Raw genomic sequence first — 20591 nt, 5'->3', positions numbered from 1 at the left:
GTTTATTTTCCATAAACCCATGTTTCCATAAACCCATATTACCCTTCTTGAATTCTTTCCTGTACCAACTGTTCCACTATCTTGCCCAGGGTCAATGTCAGACAGACAGGCCTATAATTACCTGGGTCATCCTGTTTCTTTTCATATATTGGCACATAATGAGCTTTCTTCCAGTCTACTGGAACTTCCGCAGTATGTTAACTTAACTGAAAATAATCATTACCAATCCAGTGAACTCTTCAGTCAGCTTTTAAGACCCTTGGATGCAGATTGTCTGGAACTGCTGATTTTAAAATGCTTAACTTTAGTAGCTGCTATTTAACATCCTCCTGATATACAAATGAATTTTTTTATAGCCGTCTTCACTTCCCTGTTAAATCCGTTTTGGTTTTTTGTTTTTTAAAACCATTATGGCCGCCTTCCTCGACTGTGGGATTGTGGCTTTTTGGGCATCTAGAAAAGTGTTCTTAAACCATTCCCAGTCCTATGCATGTTGGAGATTAGCATTTTTTCTCACCAGAGGTGTCTCTCCCCCCATGGGTTCCCTCAACCTGGTTTAGCCTACCATTCAGTGGTGACCTTGGAAGAGACCGGAATCTTAGTTGAAGATGTACTTAAGTAACCCTTCTCCTCTTGCAAGCACTTCACAAACATTTAACTAATCATTCATCTCACATTTACACTGAAAAAAGAATTTCTTCCAATTTTGAAGAGGCTACCAGTTCTTGTTAGGATAAAGTACACCTCTATCCCGATGTAACGCGGTCCGCAGGAGCCAAAAAAATCTTACCGTGTTATATGTGAAACCATGTTCTATGTGAAACCGCGTTATATCGAACTTGCTTTGGCCCCCCTGCTCCTTGTTCCCTGACCGTCCTCTCCAGAGACCCCCGTCCCTAATCACCCCAGGACCCCACCCCATACCCAACCTCCCTGTCCCCTGACTGCCCCGACCCCTATCCACATCCCTGTCCCCTGACAGTCACTCACCGGCAGCGGTGGAAAGCAGAGAAATGTGGCCCCAGCCCGCTGCACTCCGTCAGCTCCCAGCTGTGGCGCTCTGCTTCCCTCCGTTGGTCAGTGCGGGGGGGTTGGGGAAAGGACACCCCCCACACTCACTAGCGGCGCTCAGCTTCCCACTGCAGCTGGGAGCTGGCGGAGTGGAGCGGACTGGGACCGGTCTGCTTCGCTTCCGCTGCTGCCGGGGAGTGCACGGAGGTTGGGGAAAAGACGCCCCCCGCACTCACCTGCGGCGGGAAGTGGAGCGATGCAGCCCCAGCCCGCTGCACTCCTCCAGCTCTCAGCCGCAGCTCTCCACTTCCTGCCGCCGGGGAGTGCAGGGAGGTTGGGGAAAGGATGCCCACCGCACTCATTGGCGGCTGGGAGCGAAGCGCCGTGGCTGGGAGCTGGCAGAGTGGAGAGGGCTGGGGTCGGGCTGCTCCGCTTCCGCTGCTGCCGGTGAGGGTGGGGGGGGGAGAGATCTCTTCCCCCAAGCTCCCTCCCCCGAGCGACACAGCTGGGGCTGAGGCGAGGGAAGTGGAGCGGGCTGCTCCTGGCCCCCTGCTAATCACCTGGGCCTGCGGGGCCCCCAAAAGTGCACCCCCCAGCTCCCAGATCCTGGGGTGCAGGGGAGGAAGCCTGCTTTACTGTGTTGTATGCAAACCCATGTTATATTGGGGCAGAGGTGTATAAGGGATTTCTCTGAAATTGGGCAGGCTTTCAAAATAGGGATATTTTTAAAATGTCACTTTAGATATCAACTTACAGTAGAACCTCGGAGTTACAAACACCTCGGGAATGGAGGTTGTTTGTAACTCTGAAATGTTTGTAACGCTGAACAAAACATTATGGTGGTTGTTTCAAAAGTTTACAGCTGACCATTGACTTAATTCAGCTTTGAAACTTTACTGTGCAGAAAAAAAAAATGCTGCTTTTAACCATGTTAATTTAAATGAAATCAGCACGAAAACAGTTTCCTTACCTTGACAAATCTTTTTTTACACGTTCCCGTTATTTTTTAGTACTTTATGTTTAATACAGTACTGTACTGTATTGCTTTTTTTCTCTGCTGCTGCCTGATTGCGTACTTCCAGTTCCAAATGAGATGTGTGGTTGACTGGTCAGTTTGTAACTCTGGTGTTCGTAACTCTGAGTTTCTATTGTATCTTCAGTGTGTAAATGGGGAACTGGAGGCAGAGAGGTTAATTGATTCTTCAAGAAACCAGATGCTTAGATGCTGTGGTGATGGGTATGGTATAAAAACTTAAGTAGAAACTGTGTCCAAACTTGTTGTTTTGGAACAAGATGGTGTCTCAGATCTGGCTGAGCTCCTGCTGTTGGACTTTCACTAGACAGCTGTGAGGGGATTCAATGCTGAATCCTCTGTGCCCTTCACTTGATGGGACTGGGCAGAGTTTAGGCACTGTTTGTGGCTTTGGGCCTCTAAGCACACACTCAAGATGCAGACTTCGTGTGTGATGCCCCTCATGGGAGTGGGTACTCCATTGTCTAAGCCCTTAAATTAGTGCAGTCTGCCCCAGACATCCCCAGCAGCTCTTGAACAGTCCCCAGAATCCTACCAAAGCTGTGAACCTTCTGGTTTACAATTCACCTCTTAAGAGGTGTGTGACAGTGAAAGCCAACAGACAGACTTTGTACAGGATCCAAAAACACCGTTGATCTCCACATAGCACAAGAAATATACAGATGTGTATAAAATAAACCTATATTAATTTCCCTGTCTTGGGTTCTTCACCATTTTGAGAGTTCTTTGCCCTTGGGCAGAGTCCCCTGGGGTGCCCAGGATCCTTTCCCTGCAACTTTTTCTTTTCTTCAGAAACGTGGAATCTTTCCAGCTCAGCTTGCTTTCTCTGACCTTGGTTCGTCCCACAGTTCAAACAGACCGCTGCTACAAAAGCATACTTGTCTCTTCTATGCCTGTCCCAAGCTTTCTGTCCCTCTAAAAGGCTTCTCCCTGGGAGTCCTTTTTAAATCTTGCTCTGTCACCTCTATCCCTTTGTTCTGTTTGGGGAATTTTCCAGTTTCTCTCTACTTTTCCATCCTTTCAGACAAGTTGGAGGAAGAAGCGTCTTCCAGTTCCAGTCAGCCTCTTTAGCAAAGCAGTTTTTCAGTCCAGGACACGTTAAAGTTAATGACTTTCTATTGACCCTGGTCTGGTAGGAATGTGCTACAGTCCATGTTAGCACATGATGGATTCCACGTCCACATAGAATTCCCTGATTAAATTTTTATAGCAACTTCATAACATCCAAGCAGAATTTATAAACTGTACATAGACAGATTCCCCAAATCATCACAGACAGTAACTCAGTTAATCTGTTTGGTGGGTAAGCCTGGAAATACCTTTTTTTTTTTTCCAATAATTAGAAATCATGCATCACTTGGAGTCAAAGTTGATTTAACTTAGTTTTGAGAAGTCTTGGCATAAGTTTTCAGTTCCCAAGTAGAAAGATGTCTGCATTGAGTAAAGAGAATGTGTTAAAGACTTATATATTGTGCATCAAGATGAGCTGGAATAGACTGGCAAGCTGTGCACGAGCGCATGGTGCTATGTACATGGTCCAGGCAGTGTAAAGCTGGAAGGGGCTGTCTTTCTGCCCCCATCTGAAAGTCCCTTTTCCTTTTTGTCTGCTCCATAGTAGTAGCAGTTTTGAATGATAAAATGGGAGTGAGCCAAGGCCTTGTTTCATTTAGTGTGTATCTTGGAAGGTGGCGAGTAAGAGGTTCCCACTGGCAATTGCTTAAAATGTATGGGATACAGTATTTCAGTGGTGTCCAACTGAATATTTTCATATTGTGAGTCTTCTGTTTTTCTCCTGTTTGTTAAAAAACAAGAAAAGGAAATTCCATCCAAACTGATTTTAAGAACGTTGAGGTTGTATTGTTCATTCAGTCAGAAAATGACAAGGTAAAATTCCATTAACATTCTTGGTCTAGATTGGAGTGGCCAACATGTGGCTCTGGAGCCACATGTTGCTCTTCAGAAGTTAATATGTGGCTCCTTGTATAGGCACCGACTCTGGGGCTGAAGCTACAGGTGCCAACTTTCCAATGTGCTGGGGATACTCACTGCTCAACCCCTGGCTCTTTCACAGGCCGTGCCCTCGCTCCTCCTCTTCCTCCCCGTCCCCCCCGCCTCCTGCATGCCATGAAACAGATGATTGGGAGGTGTGGGGAGGGAGGGGGAGGTGCTGATCGGTGGGGCTGCCGCTGGGAGTGAGGGGGGAGCCAGTGGGGGGCTGCTGACATATTACTATGGCTCTTTGGCAATGTACATTGGTAAATTCTGGCTCCTTCTCAAGCTCAGATAGGTCACCCCTGGTATAGATCCAAACCCCTGCTGGGACTGTGCTGCACTGTCATTCCAGAAGTAGTCTCCAAAAACATGCCCCACAAAATATGGCTGTGCTACATACATTTGTATGGGCAAAAAGGAAACAGAAGGGTGCTTGCTCAAACTTCGTAGGTCTCTCTTTCTCTTTTTAAGAGGCCTTTTGAAAATGTGGCCATGTGTGCTGCAGTTGCCAGTCTCGGTTAGGTGAGTGAAGGATGCATTCAAAGTCGCAGCTAGAATTTACTTTTAATGATAATCTTAATGTAGGCAGAACTTTGTTTGTGCATATGTATGTTCATGTATTTTTACCATAAAATATCTCGTTTTAATGTTCAGTATCTTTCTTTGCAGGCTGAGTATGTCCAACTTGTTACTGAACTTCGAATGACAAGAGCCATTCAACCTCAGATAAATGCTTTTTTGCAAGGATTTCATATGTTCATACCACCTTCTCTTATACAGCTTTTTGATGAATATGAACTGGTAAGCAGCAGTGCCTATATTTGTAACTGACAGCATTCAGCACTTGATCACTAATGTAATGAGGTAAAAGTAAAGCTCAGTGTTTTGAAAGATGATAATTTGATATCCATGCTTTGGTTTTCACTTCTGTACACCTGCTCTGAAATATCTGTCCTTGTTCACGCTGATTACCTTAGGTGAGCATTTTCCTGAAAGATGGTACTATTGATCACTCATTATAAGAGTAAAGTCTTGCTTTGTAATACCCAAGATAGAAAGTGCATGTGTCTTGTGGTGTCCATAATTCCCTTCAGTAAACTTCAGGAAACGCTCCTATTGCCTAGTTTGTTTATCATCTTCACCCATTTCCTACTCTCTGAATCAAATTCAAATTTACTTTCCTAAAAAATCTTCGTGGAGTTGCTGCATTTTTCATCTCTGACTACATATATACCTACTTAATACCTTGGAGAAAATGACCAGTCTGGGTCTTTTCTGCCTGTTTTCCATGATATTCCATGATTTGTTTCCCTATCTGGATGTTTCTCTTCTTTCCTTCTTCCTAAGCCACAAAATCACTTGGTGTAAAATTTTCATAATGATTTAGGAGCCCAAGTCTCACTGAATGTAAAAACATAGATCAAACTACAAGCATTAAATATTATTTAATGTAAAATAGTTAAGATTGGAAATTTTACTTCTACTGGAGTTTTGTAGTTAAACTAACACCCAAATCTTTTACTAAAACCAGAAAATTCAGAGCAGAAATTCCATAAAAAATCCTTCTTATGCAGTCTTGTCCCATTTATTTTATTCCGAAGAGTTCTAGCCTCCACTACGTGTACATATTTAAAAGTTCAGCATGTCTTCTAATATTTGTACTTGTGAAACCAACACTTGCATGTGCTGATGTTACAAATTTCTAAAATGCTCTCATGTTTTCTCCTGCAAAGTGTATGTGTATTTGTACACACATTTAGGGTGTCATTGGAGGGGGAACAGAGAAGCCACTGAAAATTAATTTGCTTCCCTTGTTCTTAAAGAAATGCGGACTTTCATTTCTTCAGCATTTTGTCCTTGCTGCCCCCTATCTATGTACGTCTAAGATCCCGTTGTACATAGTACACATGTGCGCACACATGCAAGCTTAAATACAATTCCAAGTTGTCATGTTAGGGACACCAGTTCATTAGACACACTATCTGAAGGAGTTGAAATATTGCCCTGTGATTCGTCATATGTGCTATTTTTTGTAGAATGTTGAAATTACACCCCCCCACCCCCCATATTGTAGATTATGCTGTTCTGCCAGTCCACTGAGTTCTAACTGGAGGCCTTCACAAAAGTTTTGCTGCTGTTCATTAAGCATTTTATTTTCTTCTGTCCCCTCTCAGGGATGCTTTTTTGATCATTGGGTATCTCCTCCCCTCATGTCTGTTCTGTCACTGTCACCTCGATTAAGGTGGTGGGGTCAGTCTAGAACCTGATCTTCAATCCTCAGATCAGCAAGGTGTGTCAGACAAGTGTTAAGAACAGTGTGCCTCTTTTGCTCCCTTTTCTTCTTCTCCACAATGCATTCAGCTCCTGCTGGGCAAGGAACAAAACACAGCTTTAAGCTCCAAATTTGGCCTTCTGAATAGTAGTTTGTGGTACAGCCACTAACCTGTACTTCTCTAAATTTAAAACCAACATTGATATTTTAATATAGCATTCAAAAATATTATATTAAAATTTAAAGAATGTTTTATTATTATTAAAAAGGAAAACCTGTCATATCAGGTGATCACTTACAGACTTAAAATTTCTTAACCTGTAAAATCTTTAGCAGGTTTTATTGTAGAGATAGCAACTGATTCAGACCTTTCAAAATGAAATTAACACCACAGTCTTCCAGTTATGCAAGTGTTTTGGTTTTTAATATTCAAGTATGCTTTTTAAGAGGATTTCTTCCATTATCAGAGGTCTGTGCAACCATAAAACACAAAGGATTTCTCATTCTTATATAAGGGATCTGATGCATTTTATAGTAAGGTTGAATATGTAGTTCAGTGCAGACAAACTTTGCAACCCTCATATACTTAACTGTTCCCCTTAGAATCTGTTTTATTAAAAGGGGTCCTGGTGTCTGAGAATGCTTTTACCTACTTTGACATTGTATCTTTGACTTCTACTTTCATATCTAAAATATTAAATTGTCTTAGTCTGGAAGTAATGAATTAGTATGGTGCCCCTCCTCATTGTCTCAGCGTAGGTTGATCCTCCAACTCTAATGGATTTTTGGCATCCCTCTACTGAGAACAGCCTGTTTAGAAAGATGCTAGTCTTCCTTCTGTCTCACAGTAGATCAGATATGGATTTGGATTATCTCTGCCAAAAAGGATGAAAGTTGCTTCCCCCTTGCCAGGAGAGAAGGCCAAGGAAAAAACTACCTCCAGCTGTGGCACAAGACTTTCCCAGTCAAGGAGAGAGGTTTTTCAGCCAATCCATTTCTGTTCATTGGAGAGCTAGTAGTCTGCAAAGATCCACCTTGCCTGCAGGACGGGTAGATAGGTTGGCTCTAGAGGAACTCCGGTACCAGGACTGTACTAGCTCCCTTGCTTACACTGCACTTGCTTGTAATTAAATTTCTACTTCTGATGACTTGCAGGTGGAATTAAATAATACACAAAGGTTTGCCTGTCTTATTTAAAATGTAGGAGACTCAAGGATCCTGTATTATAAGATTTGATATCTTATTTATTATTAGGAATAAAGTATTAAAAGCAAATTGGAACAGAAAAGGCGTCTTGGTTTCATTCAGGATTATTCTTTAATTAAGGCAACTGCACTCTTCAAAATTAATTGTTTGTCGAGAAGACTAATCAGGATTTGTGTTTTTTTTCCCCTGAAGGAGCTGTTGCTGTCTGGTATGCCAGAAATTGATGTGAGTGATTGGATAAAAAATACAGACTACACAAGTGGCTATGAAAGAGAAGACCCTGTTGTTCAGGTAAAGTCCCAGCTGAATGGATGGAGAATATTGTATTTTAATCCTTCAAAGTTTTTGCTATTTTTGGATGAAAACTTACATTAACCAAAGTATTCCTATAAATCACTTAAGATGGGAATGTCGCATAATAAAATGAGGTATGAATCCGACTCGGAGCTAATTTCCATAATTTAAACCATAAATTTATAAATGTGCCCTTATTTGTTTATATCTTTTTTTTCAAATTAATGGAAAATGAAAACTTTTTTTAAACTTATTTTTCATTTAGTGGTTCTGGGATGTTGTAGAAGAACTAACTCAGGAAGAACGAGTGTTACTATTACAATTTGTTACTGGCAGGTGAGAAATATTTCTGTTTATATTTCATATGTTACTCGTACTCTTGAATCAACTGGATTGCAAATGGAAAGACACATTTCCTGACCAAGAACTGTGTTTTTTCTTAACTGAATACTCACTTAGGAGTCTACCGTTTGCTGTGGGTGGGAGGTAACTTGGGGCTTTTGGCATGGAGGAAGTCATGGGAGGAAAAGTGATTTTGCACCAGGAGTCGGTTAATGTTTTATCACTGAGGAGGATATGCATTTTCCATTTTCCTTCCATTTGTGGGAGCAGGCTTGTGATTTCTGGTGAGTAGAAATTTTTGAAGAACTTTAGCTCAACAGTTTCCCCAATATGCTTCAGGGTCATCCAGTAGTGATGGATATGTTTGTTCTTAATCATGAGGCTGGACATATTTAATGTTTATATTTTAGTTATCATTAAACTTCAAGTTTGGATTCCATTGAAATGAATGGGAACAGTTTATGCCCCGAAAGCTATTGCTGAAGACTGTCTGCAGACTCAGGAGGTTAATATCATAATACCACTTTATATTTGGTTCACATCTGAAAGGTTTTCGTCATAAAAATGACTAAAACTTTTTTCAGAATGAAAGTTTATACTGTGAAGCACAATTCTGCAGCAAATTAGTCTTTCAGAATATCCCTAGCTAGCTATTTTGTATCATTTTGACTTACTGACATGAGATGCCAAGCCATAGAATCAGTAGCTAATAGCTGGATGAATGAGAAGGCCTGAGTTTTATTTTGTATTTGAATGTGGAACTCTTAACTGTTTGTAGAGCAAAAGATCATCATTCTCAGGAGGAAAAATCATGTTAGAGAGATACAACCATAAGCACATTACAAGTGGATACTTTTATAATCTTTACTTGTAACCATTCTGAATTGTAGCTCTAAGCACAGTTCCGTTTGAGAAACTTTGTTACTTCAGAAGGTGTAAGCCCAAGTCTGTACATCCATGGGTGACCATAAATACTGGAAGAAGAAAGTTGTCTGTTAAATCTCATCGTGGTAATAGTTTATATTGGTTATCTGTTGGATATGGATAGCTAGTACTGATATTTAGCATCTAAATATTTAAGTACCATTAATTGGATTACTGTTTGACTATAAAATCCTTTATTTAGTCACAAAACATACATGGCAATGCAAGCCCTCCCCATTTCCACTACTTCACCCAGTAGGCTTTAACCCTGTTTGAAAGAGAGAGTGACCCCTAGAATTGAGAAGGTATTTCATTCTCCTTCCGCATTCAATCCTTGCAAAGACTCAGTGTTTTTTTCATTATTTTGCAAGCATATTTTTAAAACTGTACCTGAAATCCAGAATTTTAAGTCATATTCAGATTCTTTAGAAGAATGTCCTTGTGTTTATCAGATTATTTTATTCTAGCTACAACTCTTATTGAACAGTATCTTAATATTCCAAGTGAGGGTCTCATAGTAATGTCATTTATATTTTAACATTCATGTGCACTGTATACATAAGAATTTAAGTTGATATCAAATAATGGTTGCACTTTTACGAAACTATTGTGACTTTTCATTACTGAGAATTTGGGTTGAGGGATCCTTTGGAGTTATGTCTCTATCTGGTTGTCTTTTTTTTTTTTTAATTGTTTTTGAATACTATGGGAGGGGGGATCATGTCTCCTGAGAGAAAACACCACTACTATACAAAACAAAAAAACAAAACACCCCTCCCACTCCCACCATTGAAGAGGTTTTTATACCACTATTTTAAAGATGGCCTCTAATGGTATAGGTACTATGCTGAGTCTCATACTGTAGGTTAGTGTGAGTCACATTATTCAGGGTGAGAATGGATTTATAGTCAAGCTCACAGTATTTCTTCGGTTAATATTTTCCTTAGTGTTCCACAATATTACAATTGATAATTACTCTATTAAGTCACTTTTCTTTAGTATACTGGCTTTACTGTGAGAAATACCACACTGTTAAGTCTTGACTCTTAAAAAAGCCAAAGCTATGGAAAAGACATGTCAAGAATATTTGGTAGATTAACTTACTTTTTATAATGGAAGGGTAGTTTTTTAACTGATGTTTCTTCAACTATAAAGACAACAGGTTTATATATATATATATATATATATATATATATATATATATATATATATATATATATATATATATATATATATATATATATATATATAAAGGAAAATCATCAAGTGCTAACAATGAGTGAGTTCCTCAAACACATGCTTGCCCCTCTTATCTAGTGTTTAAACAATTTAACAGCTATCATAAATGGGACACTCCCATTTTCAACAGCATTACAGAAAACATGAGTGAGGCAGAGATTTTCACTATTGGTGAAGAGTGGGACCTATTGCTAACAACCATTCTTCCTTGAGTGATTGCACATGTCCGTTCCACTGTAGGTATGTGTGTGCCTTGTGCACAGTTGTCAGAGAACTTTCCTCCTCAGAGGTACCTGTTAGGGTGGCTTGAGCACCCTCTACTGCTGCGTGCCAATATAAGAGGCTGGAACTGCCCCTCATCCACCCTCAGTTCCTTCTTACAGCCAGTGACAGTGGTTGGAGCACTTCCAGTCTTGCTATCGCAAGTTTAGTTCCCTCACTCTCTGTATATAGTCTTTTCCATTTAGTACTTAGTTAGTGAGTTGTAATACATAGTTAGGTTTCAGTTGTTAGGTCCCTTTTGGACCAAATTTGTTATTTGGTACTGAAGTCATGCCTTGCTCTCCAGGGTTCAAGTCTTGCCGGTCATGTGTCAGACTGATGCCAGTCAGTGACCCACACCCCAGCTGCCAAAAGTATCTGGGGGAGTACCATGTCAGTGACAGGTAACACATTTGCTCAGAATTTAAGCCTTACTCAAAAAGACAGAGCAGTGAGACTTAACTGTCTCTTTATGAGGATGGCACTTCACCCTTCATCAGAGCCATTGGGTTCAGAACATTCTTAGACCATCAGCGCAGTGTGTGCCTCCCAAGACATCTTTGGCACCATGTTCTGTATCGACAGTACTGAAGAAGAGAGAGACACATCTGCCAATGACATGGTACCTTATCCAGTAAGATCTCGGTACTGAGGTCAGGTAAAAGAAAGATTTGTGGGACGGACTTTGAAGGCAAAGATTCCCCTGAGTGCTTCACTGCTGCAAAGCGAGGCTAATCGACTCCAGAGCCAGTGTCAGGTCTGTCGAGGCCAACCCCTGAAGTTTGTTTCAGACCCGGTCCCGGTACTGAGGATGCTGGAAGTGTACGCTACTGCAAAAGAATTACTTAACCCTCTGGCACCGGTGTCCCTGGCAGTGTAGGAAGTGTTCCAGCTGCTCCTGATATCAGGTCTCTATGCCAGCTCTGCAAGAGTCTGTGATGCCAGTGCCGCTCCTGATACCTAGGAGGCCGGTACACTCCAGGGGCATGCCACCATTAATATCCCTGGTATCAGCATCTCCGGGTTCAGCTTAACTGTCTCCAGTGCACAATGATTCTGCTCCACCGTTATCGCAGGACTGAGTCACCTTTGTCAGATTTGGAAGTGGGATCTTTTGTGTCCCATACCGGAAGGGAGGGTTGTCCTCCATTAGAGCCCTGGGATCCATGGAAGTCAAGACAGTCTCAATAATAGGCACGTTGCAAGTGACAAGTCAACCATGGGATCCACCCCCTCACCCTATACCAGTGATCGCTCTGGACACCGTGGGGTGTCCCTCCCTCTGCTAGGACCTTTTCCTCACCCATCTGAGTTGACTTCCTCAAGGATGCACTGAGATAATTGGCAGCATAGGCAACAGTCTTGGAGGCCTAGTACCTGTACAGGTACTGAGCAACTGGAAGTCTGAGAGCTCCTCCCCTGCAAGAGGCAGACCAGCCATTGTCTCTGCATCCTGGTGCATCATCTTCCTCATCACCAAATGAGGCTGTAGAGATGGGTGAGTGATTCGCTGCCACCAGAGTATCACAAGGCTCACCAGGAACTGCTTAAAAAGGTGCCCTCTGTTTTAGACCTTCACATGGAAGAGGTCCATGAGAAATTCCACCATCTGGACATTTTACCGTTTGCTGGACCCTCCAGAGTTGCACTTCTGATTTAATGAAGCCCTTCTGGAACTGGATAAAATGCTTTGACAGATTCCCTTCTTTCCTCTCACCTATGATAAAATGGGCAGAAAGGAGATACTCCACCCCTTCTAAGGGCTTCAACCCTCACTTGCCATTAGGTGTTGGTGGTGACAGCAGCTAATGAGCACAAGAGGCAGGGTCACTAAGCATCAATGCCAAGGAGTGAGTAATAACTTTATTCAACAGGAGGTCTACAACTAAGAATTGCTTACCAGCAGGCTCTCCTAAGATGCTATGACAGTGACACTCCGACTGTGGCTCTTTAATGTCTCTCCTTTGGCTCTTTGCAGCACATATTAAAACACTGTGATTCAATTATTAACCGTTCTAACTTATTAACCAATCAGGAAGCTTTTACTGTTTTGTTAGCCAGTTGTATTTGATAAAATAATACTTGATTCATCATTTTGTTGTGAGAATAATATATATAAAAACTTAGTCTGTCAAGCGATTAAAAATAATTGCGATTAATCATAGTGTTAATAATAGAATACTATTTATTTAAATAGTTTGGAATATTTTCTACATTTTCAAAAATATTGACTTCAATTACAACACCAATACAAAGTGTATAGTGCTCAGTTTATATTTTTTATTACAAATTTTTGCACTGTAAAAAACAAAAGTAGTAATATTTTTCAATTCACCTAATAGAAGTACTGTAGTGCAATCTCTATCATGCAAGTTGAACTTACAAATGTAGAATTATGTACAAAAAATAACTGCATTCAAAAATAAAACTTTAGAGCCTATAAGTCCACTCAGTTCTATTTCTTGTTCAGCCAATGACTTAGACAAACAAGTTTGTTTACCTTTGCGGGAGATAATGCTGCCTGCTTCTTGTTTACAATATCACCTGAAAGTGAGAACAGGCATTCATATGGCATTTTTGTAGCTGGCATCACAAGATATTTGTGTGCCAGATGCCCTAAAGTTTCATATGTCCCTTCATTCTTCAACAACCATTCCAGAGGACATGTGTCCGTGCTGATGATGATGATCTGCTCGATAACAATCCAAAGCAGTGTGGTCCGACAATATTCATTTTCATCTGAATCAGATGCCACCAGCAGAAGGTCGATATTCTTTTTTGGTGGTTCAGGTTTTGTAGTTTCTGTATCAGAATGTTACTCTTTTAAGACTTCTGAAAGCATGCTCTACATCTTGTCCCGCTTGGATTTTGGAAGGCCCTTCAGATTCTTAAACCTTGGGTTGAGTACTGTAGCTATCTTTAGAAATCTCACATTGGTATCTTCTTTGCGTTTTGTCAGATCTGCAGTGAAAGTGTTTTTAAAGCAAACATCATGTGCTGGCTTATCGTGCAAGACTGCTGTAATATGAAATAAATGGCAGAATGCGGGTAAAACAGAGTAGGAGACATGCAGTTCTCCCCCAAGGAGTTCAGCCACAAATTTAATTAATGCATTATTTTTTTAATGAACATCATCTGCATGGAAGCATGTCTTCTGGAATGGTGGCTGAAGCATGAAGGGACATACAAATGTTTAGCATATCTGGCACGTAAATACCTTGCAGTGCCAGCTACAAAAGTGCCATGAGAACTCCTGTTCTCACTTTCAGGTGACATTGTAAATAAGAAGCGGGCAGCATTATCTCCCGTAAATGTGAACAAACTTGTTTGTCTTAGCGATTGGCTGAACAAGAAGTAGGACTGAGCGGATTTGTAGGCTCTAAAGTTTTACATTGTTTTGTTTTTGACTGCAGGAATGTAACAAAAAAAATCTACATTTGTAAGTTGCACTTTCACTATAAAGAGATTGCACTATGGTACTTGTATGATGTGAATTGAAAAATACTATTTCTTTTGTTGTTTTTACAGTGCAAATATTTGTAATAAAAATACTATATAGTGAGCACTCTCTCTACTTTGTATACTGTGTTGTAATTTGAAATTAATATATTTGAAAATGTAGAGAAAACATCCAAAATAAACAATACAATAGCAATTTAAATGTATTAAATAACAGTGTTATTAAAACTGATTAATTGCTATTACTTTTTTTAATTGTGATTACTTTTTTTGAGTTAATCACATGAGTTAACTGTGATTATTTGACACCCCAATAGAAACTAAATATTTCCCCTCCTATACTGTTTAAATGTGAATATGTAGTTCTGTAGTAAATGAAAAAATGAATTCACGCTACCTGTGGCTCTTTTGGATAATGTTGAATGCTAATTTGGCTCTTGTACCATTGAGGTCTATCACTGTGCTATGACTTCACCCTATGGGAAAATATCGTGAAGTTTAAGAACAGGCTACCAGAGGACTCCAGGCAGGAGTTCACTCTCATGGTAGCGAAAGGTAAGCTTGTGACAGTTCGGATGCACCAGACTCGTTCCATGGCATTTGCTATTGCTATGAGGAGGTGTTCGTCGCTGTAATTTTCTAGTCCAGGGGCGGGCAAACTTTTTGGCCTGAGGGCCCCATCGGGTTTTTGAAATTGTATGGAGGGCCCACCTGGGACTGCCCCCCTAGCACCCCTACCCCATCCAACTACCCCTTCTCCCTGTCCCCTGACCGCATTCAACCCCCCTGTTCCCTGCCTTCTGACCGCCTCGACCCCTATCCAGCCCCTGATCACCCCCCTAACTCCCTTGCCCTCTATCCAATCTCCTCCCTGCTCCCTTACTGCGCTGCCTGGAGCACCAGTGGCTAGCGGCGCGGCTGCACCAGGACAGGCAGCCATGCAGCAAAGAGCACCGGGTCTGGCCGGGCTCTGCAGCTGCGCTGCCACAGGAGCTCACAGTCCCGTTGCCCAGAGCATTGCACTGGTGGCGCAGTGAGCTGAGGCTGTGGGGGAGGGGAACAGCGGGGGAGGAGCCAGGGGTAGTCTCCTGGGCCAGGAGCTCAGGGGCTGGGCAGGAGAGTCCTGCGGGCTGTAGTTTGCCCACCTCTTTTCTAGTCTTGCTCCTGAAGTACAGCAGGCCATCCAGGATTTGCCATTTGAGGGTTTATCCCTCTTTTCTGAAAAGACAGGATGTTAGGCTGCATTACCTAAAAGATTCCAGGGTAGCACTAAAATCCCTTGGAATTTACATACAGAGGTAACAGAGGATGCAATTCTGGCTCCAGCAAGCTTGCAGATATCAGCTCTTTGTACTTTGTCCCCCAGACCTGCCAAGAAAAGGAGGCAGGAATTGTAGGAAGCTACCATCACCCTTCTAGTTATCTGCAACAGCAGGTTCCTCTCAACCAGTGGCCCAGTCTAAACATGCATTGTGATGGGCTCGTTGAGGGCAGCATACCAGTACTTGCAGATGAATCGGTTCCTACCCATACCTTTGCCAGTCTTCTGTCCCACTTCCTGTGTGCTAGGACTCACATCGGGTCAGTGGGTCCTACGGATGGTGGATGTGGGATATTTCCTTCAATTTATTCCTGTCTCCACATCCCCACCTCTTTTCACGGACCACTCTCATGAGATCGTTCTTCAGCAGGAGGACCAATCTCTTTCTAGTGGGAGCAATAGCGGAAGTTCCTCTATTCCTCAGAGGGCAGGATTTTTAATTCCTGCTCTTTCCTTATTCCTGAAGCAAAAGGTTGTCTCAGTCTATTTTAGATTTGAGAGTTAAACAAGTACTTGAAGAAAATAAAGTTGTGCACGGTCACCCAATTTACGTTATTCCTTCTCTGGAAAAGGGTGATTGCTACACTGCTCTCATCTTAAAGGATGCTTACTTCCATATAGCAATCTGTCCAGACAACCACAAGTTCCTCGGGTTCATAGCAAATGGAACATATTACCAATTCACAGTACATCTGTCATAAATATAAAGGGAAGGGTAAACACCTTTAAAATCCCTTCTGGCCAGAGGAAAAACCCTTTCACCTGTAAAGGGTTAAGAAGCTAGGACAACCTCGCTGGCACCTGAACAAAATGACCAATGAGGAGACCAGATACTTTCAAAAGCTGGGGGGAGGGAGAAACAAAGCGCGCTCTCTCTCTCTGTGTGATGTTTTTGCCAGGGACAGAACAGGAATGGAGTCTTAGAACTTAGTAAGTAATCTAGTTAGGTATGCGTTAGATTCTGGTTTCTTTAAATGGCTGAGAAAATAAGCTGTGCTGAATGGAATGGATATTCCTGTTTGTGTCTTTTTGTAACTTAAGGTTTTGTCTAGGGGGATTCTCTGTTTTGAATCTGATTACCCTGTAAGGTATTTACCATCTTGATTTTACAGAGGTGATTCTTTTTACTTTTTCTTCTATTAAAATTCTTCTTTTAAGAAACTGAATTTTTTTCATTGTTCTTAAGATCCAAGGATTTGGGTCTGTGGTCACCTATGCAAATTGGTGAGGATTTTTATCAAACCTTCCCCAGGAAAGGGGATGTAACGTTTGGGAGGATTTTGGGGGGAAAGACGTTTCCAAACGGACTCTTTCCAAATTATATCCCTGTTAGACGTTTGGTGGTGGCAGCGATAAGTCCAAGGGCAAAAGGTAAAATAGTTTGTACATTGGGAAAGTTTTAACCTAAGCTGGTAAAAGTAAGCTTGGGGGGCTTTTCATGCAGGTCCCCACATCTGTACCCTAGAATTCAGAGTGGGGAAGGAACCTTGACAACATCCATTTGCCATATCAGCAGCCCCTTGCTTTTTTCACAAAGTGAATGGCACTGGTAGCTGCTTATCTGAGAAGAATGGGAATCTGAGGACTCGAATAAACATCAGGAAACTACATGTCGTCTAGCCTTCTCTGTCTTTAATCCACGTATTCTGGGAAAAAAAATCTGTTGATATCTTGTCTGTTAAACACTGTTTTATATAAATAGACAAGAAGGATCATGTTCCGCCCAACTGTGCCAGAAGCAGTTCTATTTTGGGAAGTCTGCATAACTAACTCCATTCACCTCAAAGTTGTTTGCCTTCCAGGAGAGTAGAACAAGTTGGCAGATCACCGACACAGGTCTCTCTCCCCTCATCATGAATGGTCACGACATCTGGACAAATTCACAGTCTATTTTGGTCAATTTCACAGTCATAGGATTTTAAAAATTGTAAATTTTATTATTTCAGCTATTTAAATCGAAATTTCACATTGTTGTAATTGTAGGGGTCCTAACCGAAAAAGGAGTTGTGGGGAGGGGGGAGTTGCAAGTTTATTGAAGTGGGGGTTGAAGTACTGCTACCCTTACTTCTGCACTGCTGCTGGCAGGACGCTGCCTTCAGAGCTTGATGCCCAGCCAACAGCCACTGCTCCACAGCCGCCCACCTCTCAAGGCAGTGCCCAGATTTCTAAGAGTTGAACAGATTATACCCTTGAGTATAAGACTTGTTCCCCTGTGGGATCTCAACTTTACTAACAAAATCAGTGGGACCTCTCTTTGCACCTCTTGCGACATGCTCTCCCTACTCTACCTCTCTGTGAAAGTGTTTTCTCTGGTTCCTATAACATCAACAAGGAGATTGGGTGAATTTTGAGCCGTGGTTTCAGAACATCCTTGTACAATTTTCCATGGGGATAAAATTTACCTGTACCCTCACCCAAAATTCTTGACCAAGGTGGCTTCCAGTTTCCACATTAGCAAATACATTGCCTGATGTTTTTCCTGAAGCCTCACCATGCATACAGATGAGGAGGAGCTTTATTTGTTGGGTGCGAGGAAAGCCGTATTCTTGGATAGCACCAGACCCTTTAGAACTTCAATGCAGTCATTTGTTGTGATTTGTGGACAGGGTGAAAGGCATGCTAGTTTCCACTCAGAGGATTTTCTCTCGTATTTGTTTGTGCTGCCAGTTAGCTAATGTCATGCCACGATTGTTGGCTCGTTTGAGTAGAGAACATACAACTTCAGGAGCTTTTCTAGTCCAAGTACCTATTTAGATATTTGCAAAGCAGCAGTCTGGTCATCAGTACTTGCTTTTACTGCGCATTATGTAGTTTCCCATCAGTCCAGGAACAATGCCAGTTTTACAATGATCGGGTAGACTCCAAATCCACCTCCATGTTAATCTGCTTGTGAATCACCTATAATAGAATGAACATGTGCAATCACTTGAAGAAAAAGCTGTTACCTACCTTTCTGTAACTGTCGTTCTTTCAGATGTGTTGCCCAGTCCATTCTACAACCCGCCCTCCTTCCTCTCTCTATCAGAATCTATCCAGTAAGAAGGAGCTGAGGAGGATTGGGGGCGACTCTGTCCTCTTCTACTGGCATGCAGTGGCGCTTGGCCGTAGAGGGTGCTTGAGCTGCCCCAGTGAGTACTGCTGAGGGGGAAAACGTTATCTGCGAACTGTATATGAGTTGTACATGCACCTCTAATGGAGTGGACATGTGCACACATCTCGAAGAACAATAGTTGCAGAAAGGTCGGTAACCATTTTTTAGCAGGTGATCATTAGCCGTGGCAATACAAGATTTCTACAGTGTGCTGGTTTTTCAGCTCCCAAGTACCCTTTTAATGTTTTAATAATTGGTGGATGCTTTCAGTTCCAGGGTTCCTCATGGTGGCTTTGCCCATATAATGGGTGGCAGTGGATTGCAGAATTTCACAATTGCAGCTGTGCCATACACTCCAAATTTGCTACCAACATCAAGTACATGGTATGTTAAATAGTTTCATTTAAATGCATTAAGAAACTGAGCAGAATCCTTTCATTGTTTTCATTATTTGTTTTACACTTCAGGTACAACCCTCTTGTACAACCTAATTAAAAGGAAAACCTTTGGTCAGTTTGGAGCATACCCACGATCCAATATAAAACTGGTTGTTAAGCCATAAGTAGGTATATTTTTGAAGGAGAAACCTTAACTACTCCCATGTAGTTAATGGAAGGCAGTACAATATCACTAAGGGACGCTTCAAGCTAAATTACTGTGTTGCTTTTTACTTTAAACCACAAGGAACTTATTTTCTTGCAGTACATTTGAATGCTGACGGGTACTGCAATGCAGCAGTGCGTTTTTTCATAAATATGACAACTTCAGGGTTTTCTGATTTGAATACATATTTGAGAGGACAGTTTCATGTTAATTACCTAGTACAAAACAATCAAATTTTTACTTCTACTTCTCCTATTTAATGGTGATGCTTTTATTTTAGTATCAACATGCTCAAGTTACCTGAATACCCAAGCAAAGAAACCCTTAAGAACAGGCTTCTTGTGGCATTACACTGTGGAAGCTATGGTTACACAATGGCATAATGAAGTCCGGAAAACTCATCTGACTACTGATGCACAATTCAGAGTGGCAGAAGTAATTTTGGAAACTGTCAACACAAAAGCAGCCTAGATGCTGTGACCCAGAGACAGGGCTGACTTTTTTTTTTAAATTCATAAAGGATCTGTTTACTGTCCATTATGTTGTCTAAGTAAGTCTGTGATACTGTTACATGACTTAAATTTCATAGTACACTGTATCTTTGTTTTTTAATGTTAGATTAGTATTGAAAGCAGTATACTTTCATTAGCATTAAAATAACACGAAGAAGAGAAGGTTTGTCACAATGTTTCCCACCAATTTTATTTCTGATTCTCAACTGTGTGAGTGAATGAGTTTTATAGTTTCCCTCCTACTCACATAATATGCTGTTAACACACACACTTGTATTGTGTGTCTTGTTGCATGTAAAAGTGCCATTTATTTTTGCAGAGAACACTGTATAGAAAGTTTGATTTAGATAGTGTACAAAATGACAGATCTAATGTATTTTCCCAGTTATTGAATTGTACCTATATTAAAAGGTTTTTAACATTTTAGTATTTTAATGTATATAATGTAAAAATTTAGACCATTGTCACTGAAAAAGTAAACGGCGGATGGAATTAAGATCTAATTTATATTCTATATGAACATGTACACTATATTATACTAAATATTAAAGTATTTGTGACTTCGTTGTCAATTTGCCGTTTAGAACTTATATATATTGTTTTAGATGTATATCTGTTCTTTATTCGAAGAATACCTTTTCTCATGCCTTGCGATAGTCCTCTGTGGAAAAGGTATAATTAAATTTTAATATTTTAGCAAAATCTGTGACTGTCCAGTGTTTGGTTTTTGTCTGGACCGAATTCATATATTAATGGTCTGAACAATCATATTGCACCATCATTTGCATGAGTATATACCTTTCATTGTGTTGACAAAGACTGTTGCTTTGAGTAGGCTTTCACATTGCACAAAGGAAAAAGCTTGAATGTGTGGAGATACCAAGGAGACTGTAATAACTAAGAATCCTATGCCACATCTCATAGAGAATTAGCAAAGAAAACATACCACTCCTGAGTAATACTTCACATTACATTGAAAAAAGCTTCTTTAAACTATTGGAGGACTCTCCTGTCTTGACATTTTTTCCCCT

General features: G+C 41.1%; 1 protein-coding gene across 2 annotated transcripts in view; it reads left to right on the top strand.

Moving 5' to 3' along the window:
- The window catches only part of HACE1 (HECT domain and ankyrin repeat containing E3 ubiquitin protein ligase 1), a 91621-nt gene extending 71578 nt beyond the window's left edge, over nt 1–20043 (top strand). For both annotated transcript variants that reach the window (XM_084624590.1, XM_084624589.1), the window contains exons 20-24: nt 4706–4837; nt 7707–7805; nt 8074–8144; nt 18716–18829; nt 19329–20043. In XM_084624590.1, coding sequence (XP_084480716.1) covers nt 4706–4837; nt 7707–7805; nt 8074–8144; nt 18716–18829; nt 19329–19431 — 519 coding nt within the window. In that variant the 3' untranslated portion in view covers nt 19432–20043. The remainder of the gene's footprint in view (nt 1–4705; nt 4838–7706; nt 7806–8073; nt 8145–18715; nt 18830–19328) is intronic.
- Nucleotides 20044–20591: the final 548 nt, after the last annotated feature.

Source organism: Lepidochelys olivacea (genome assembly GCF_965140295.1).
Source record: "Lepidochelys olivacea isolate rLepOli2 genome assembly, chromosome: 3".
NCBI classification, from domain to species: domain Eukaryota; kingdom Metazoa; phylum Chordata; order Testudines; family Cheloniidae; genus Lepidochelys; species Lepidochelys olivacea.
This window is presented reverse-complemented; position numbering and strand designations above follow the sequence as displayed.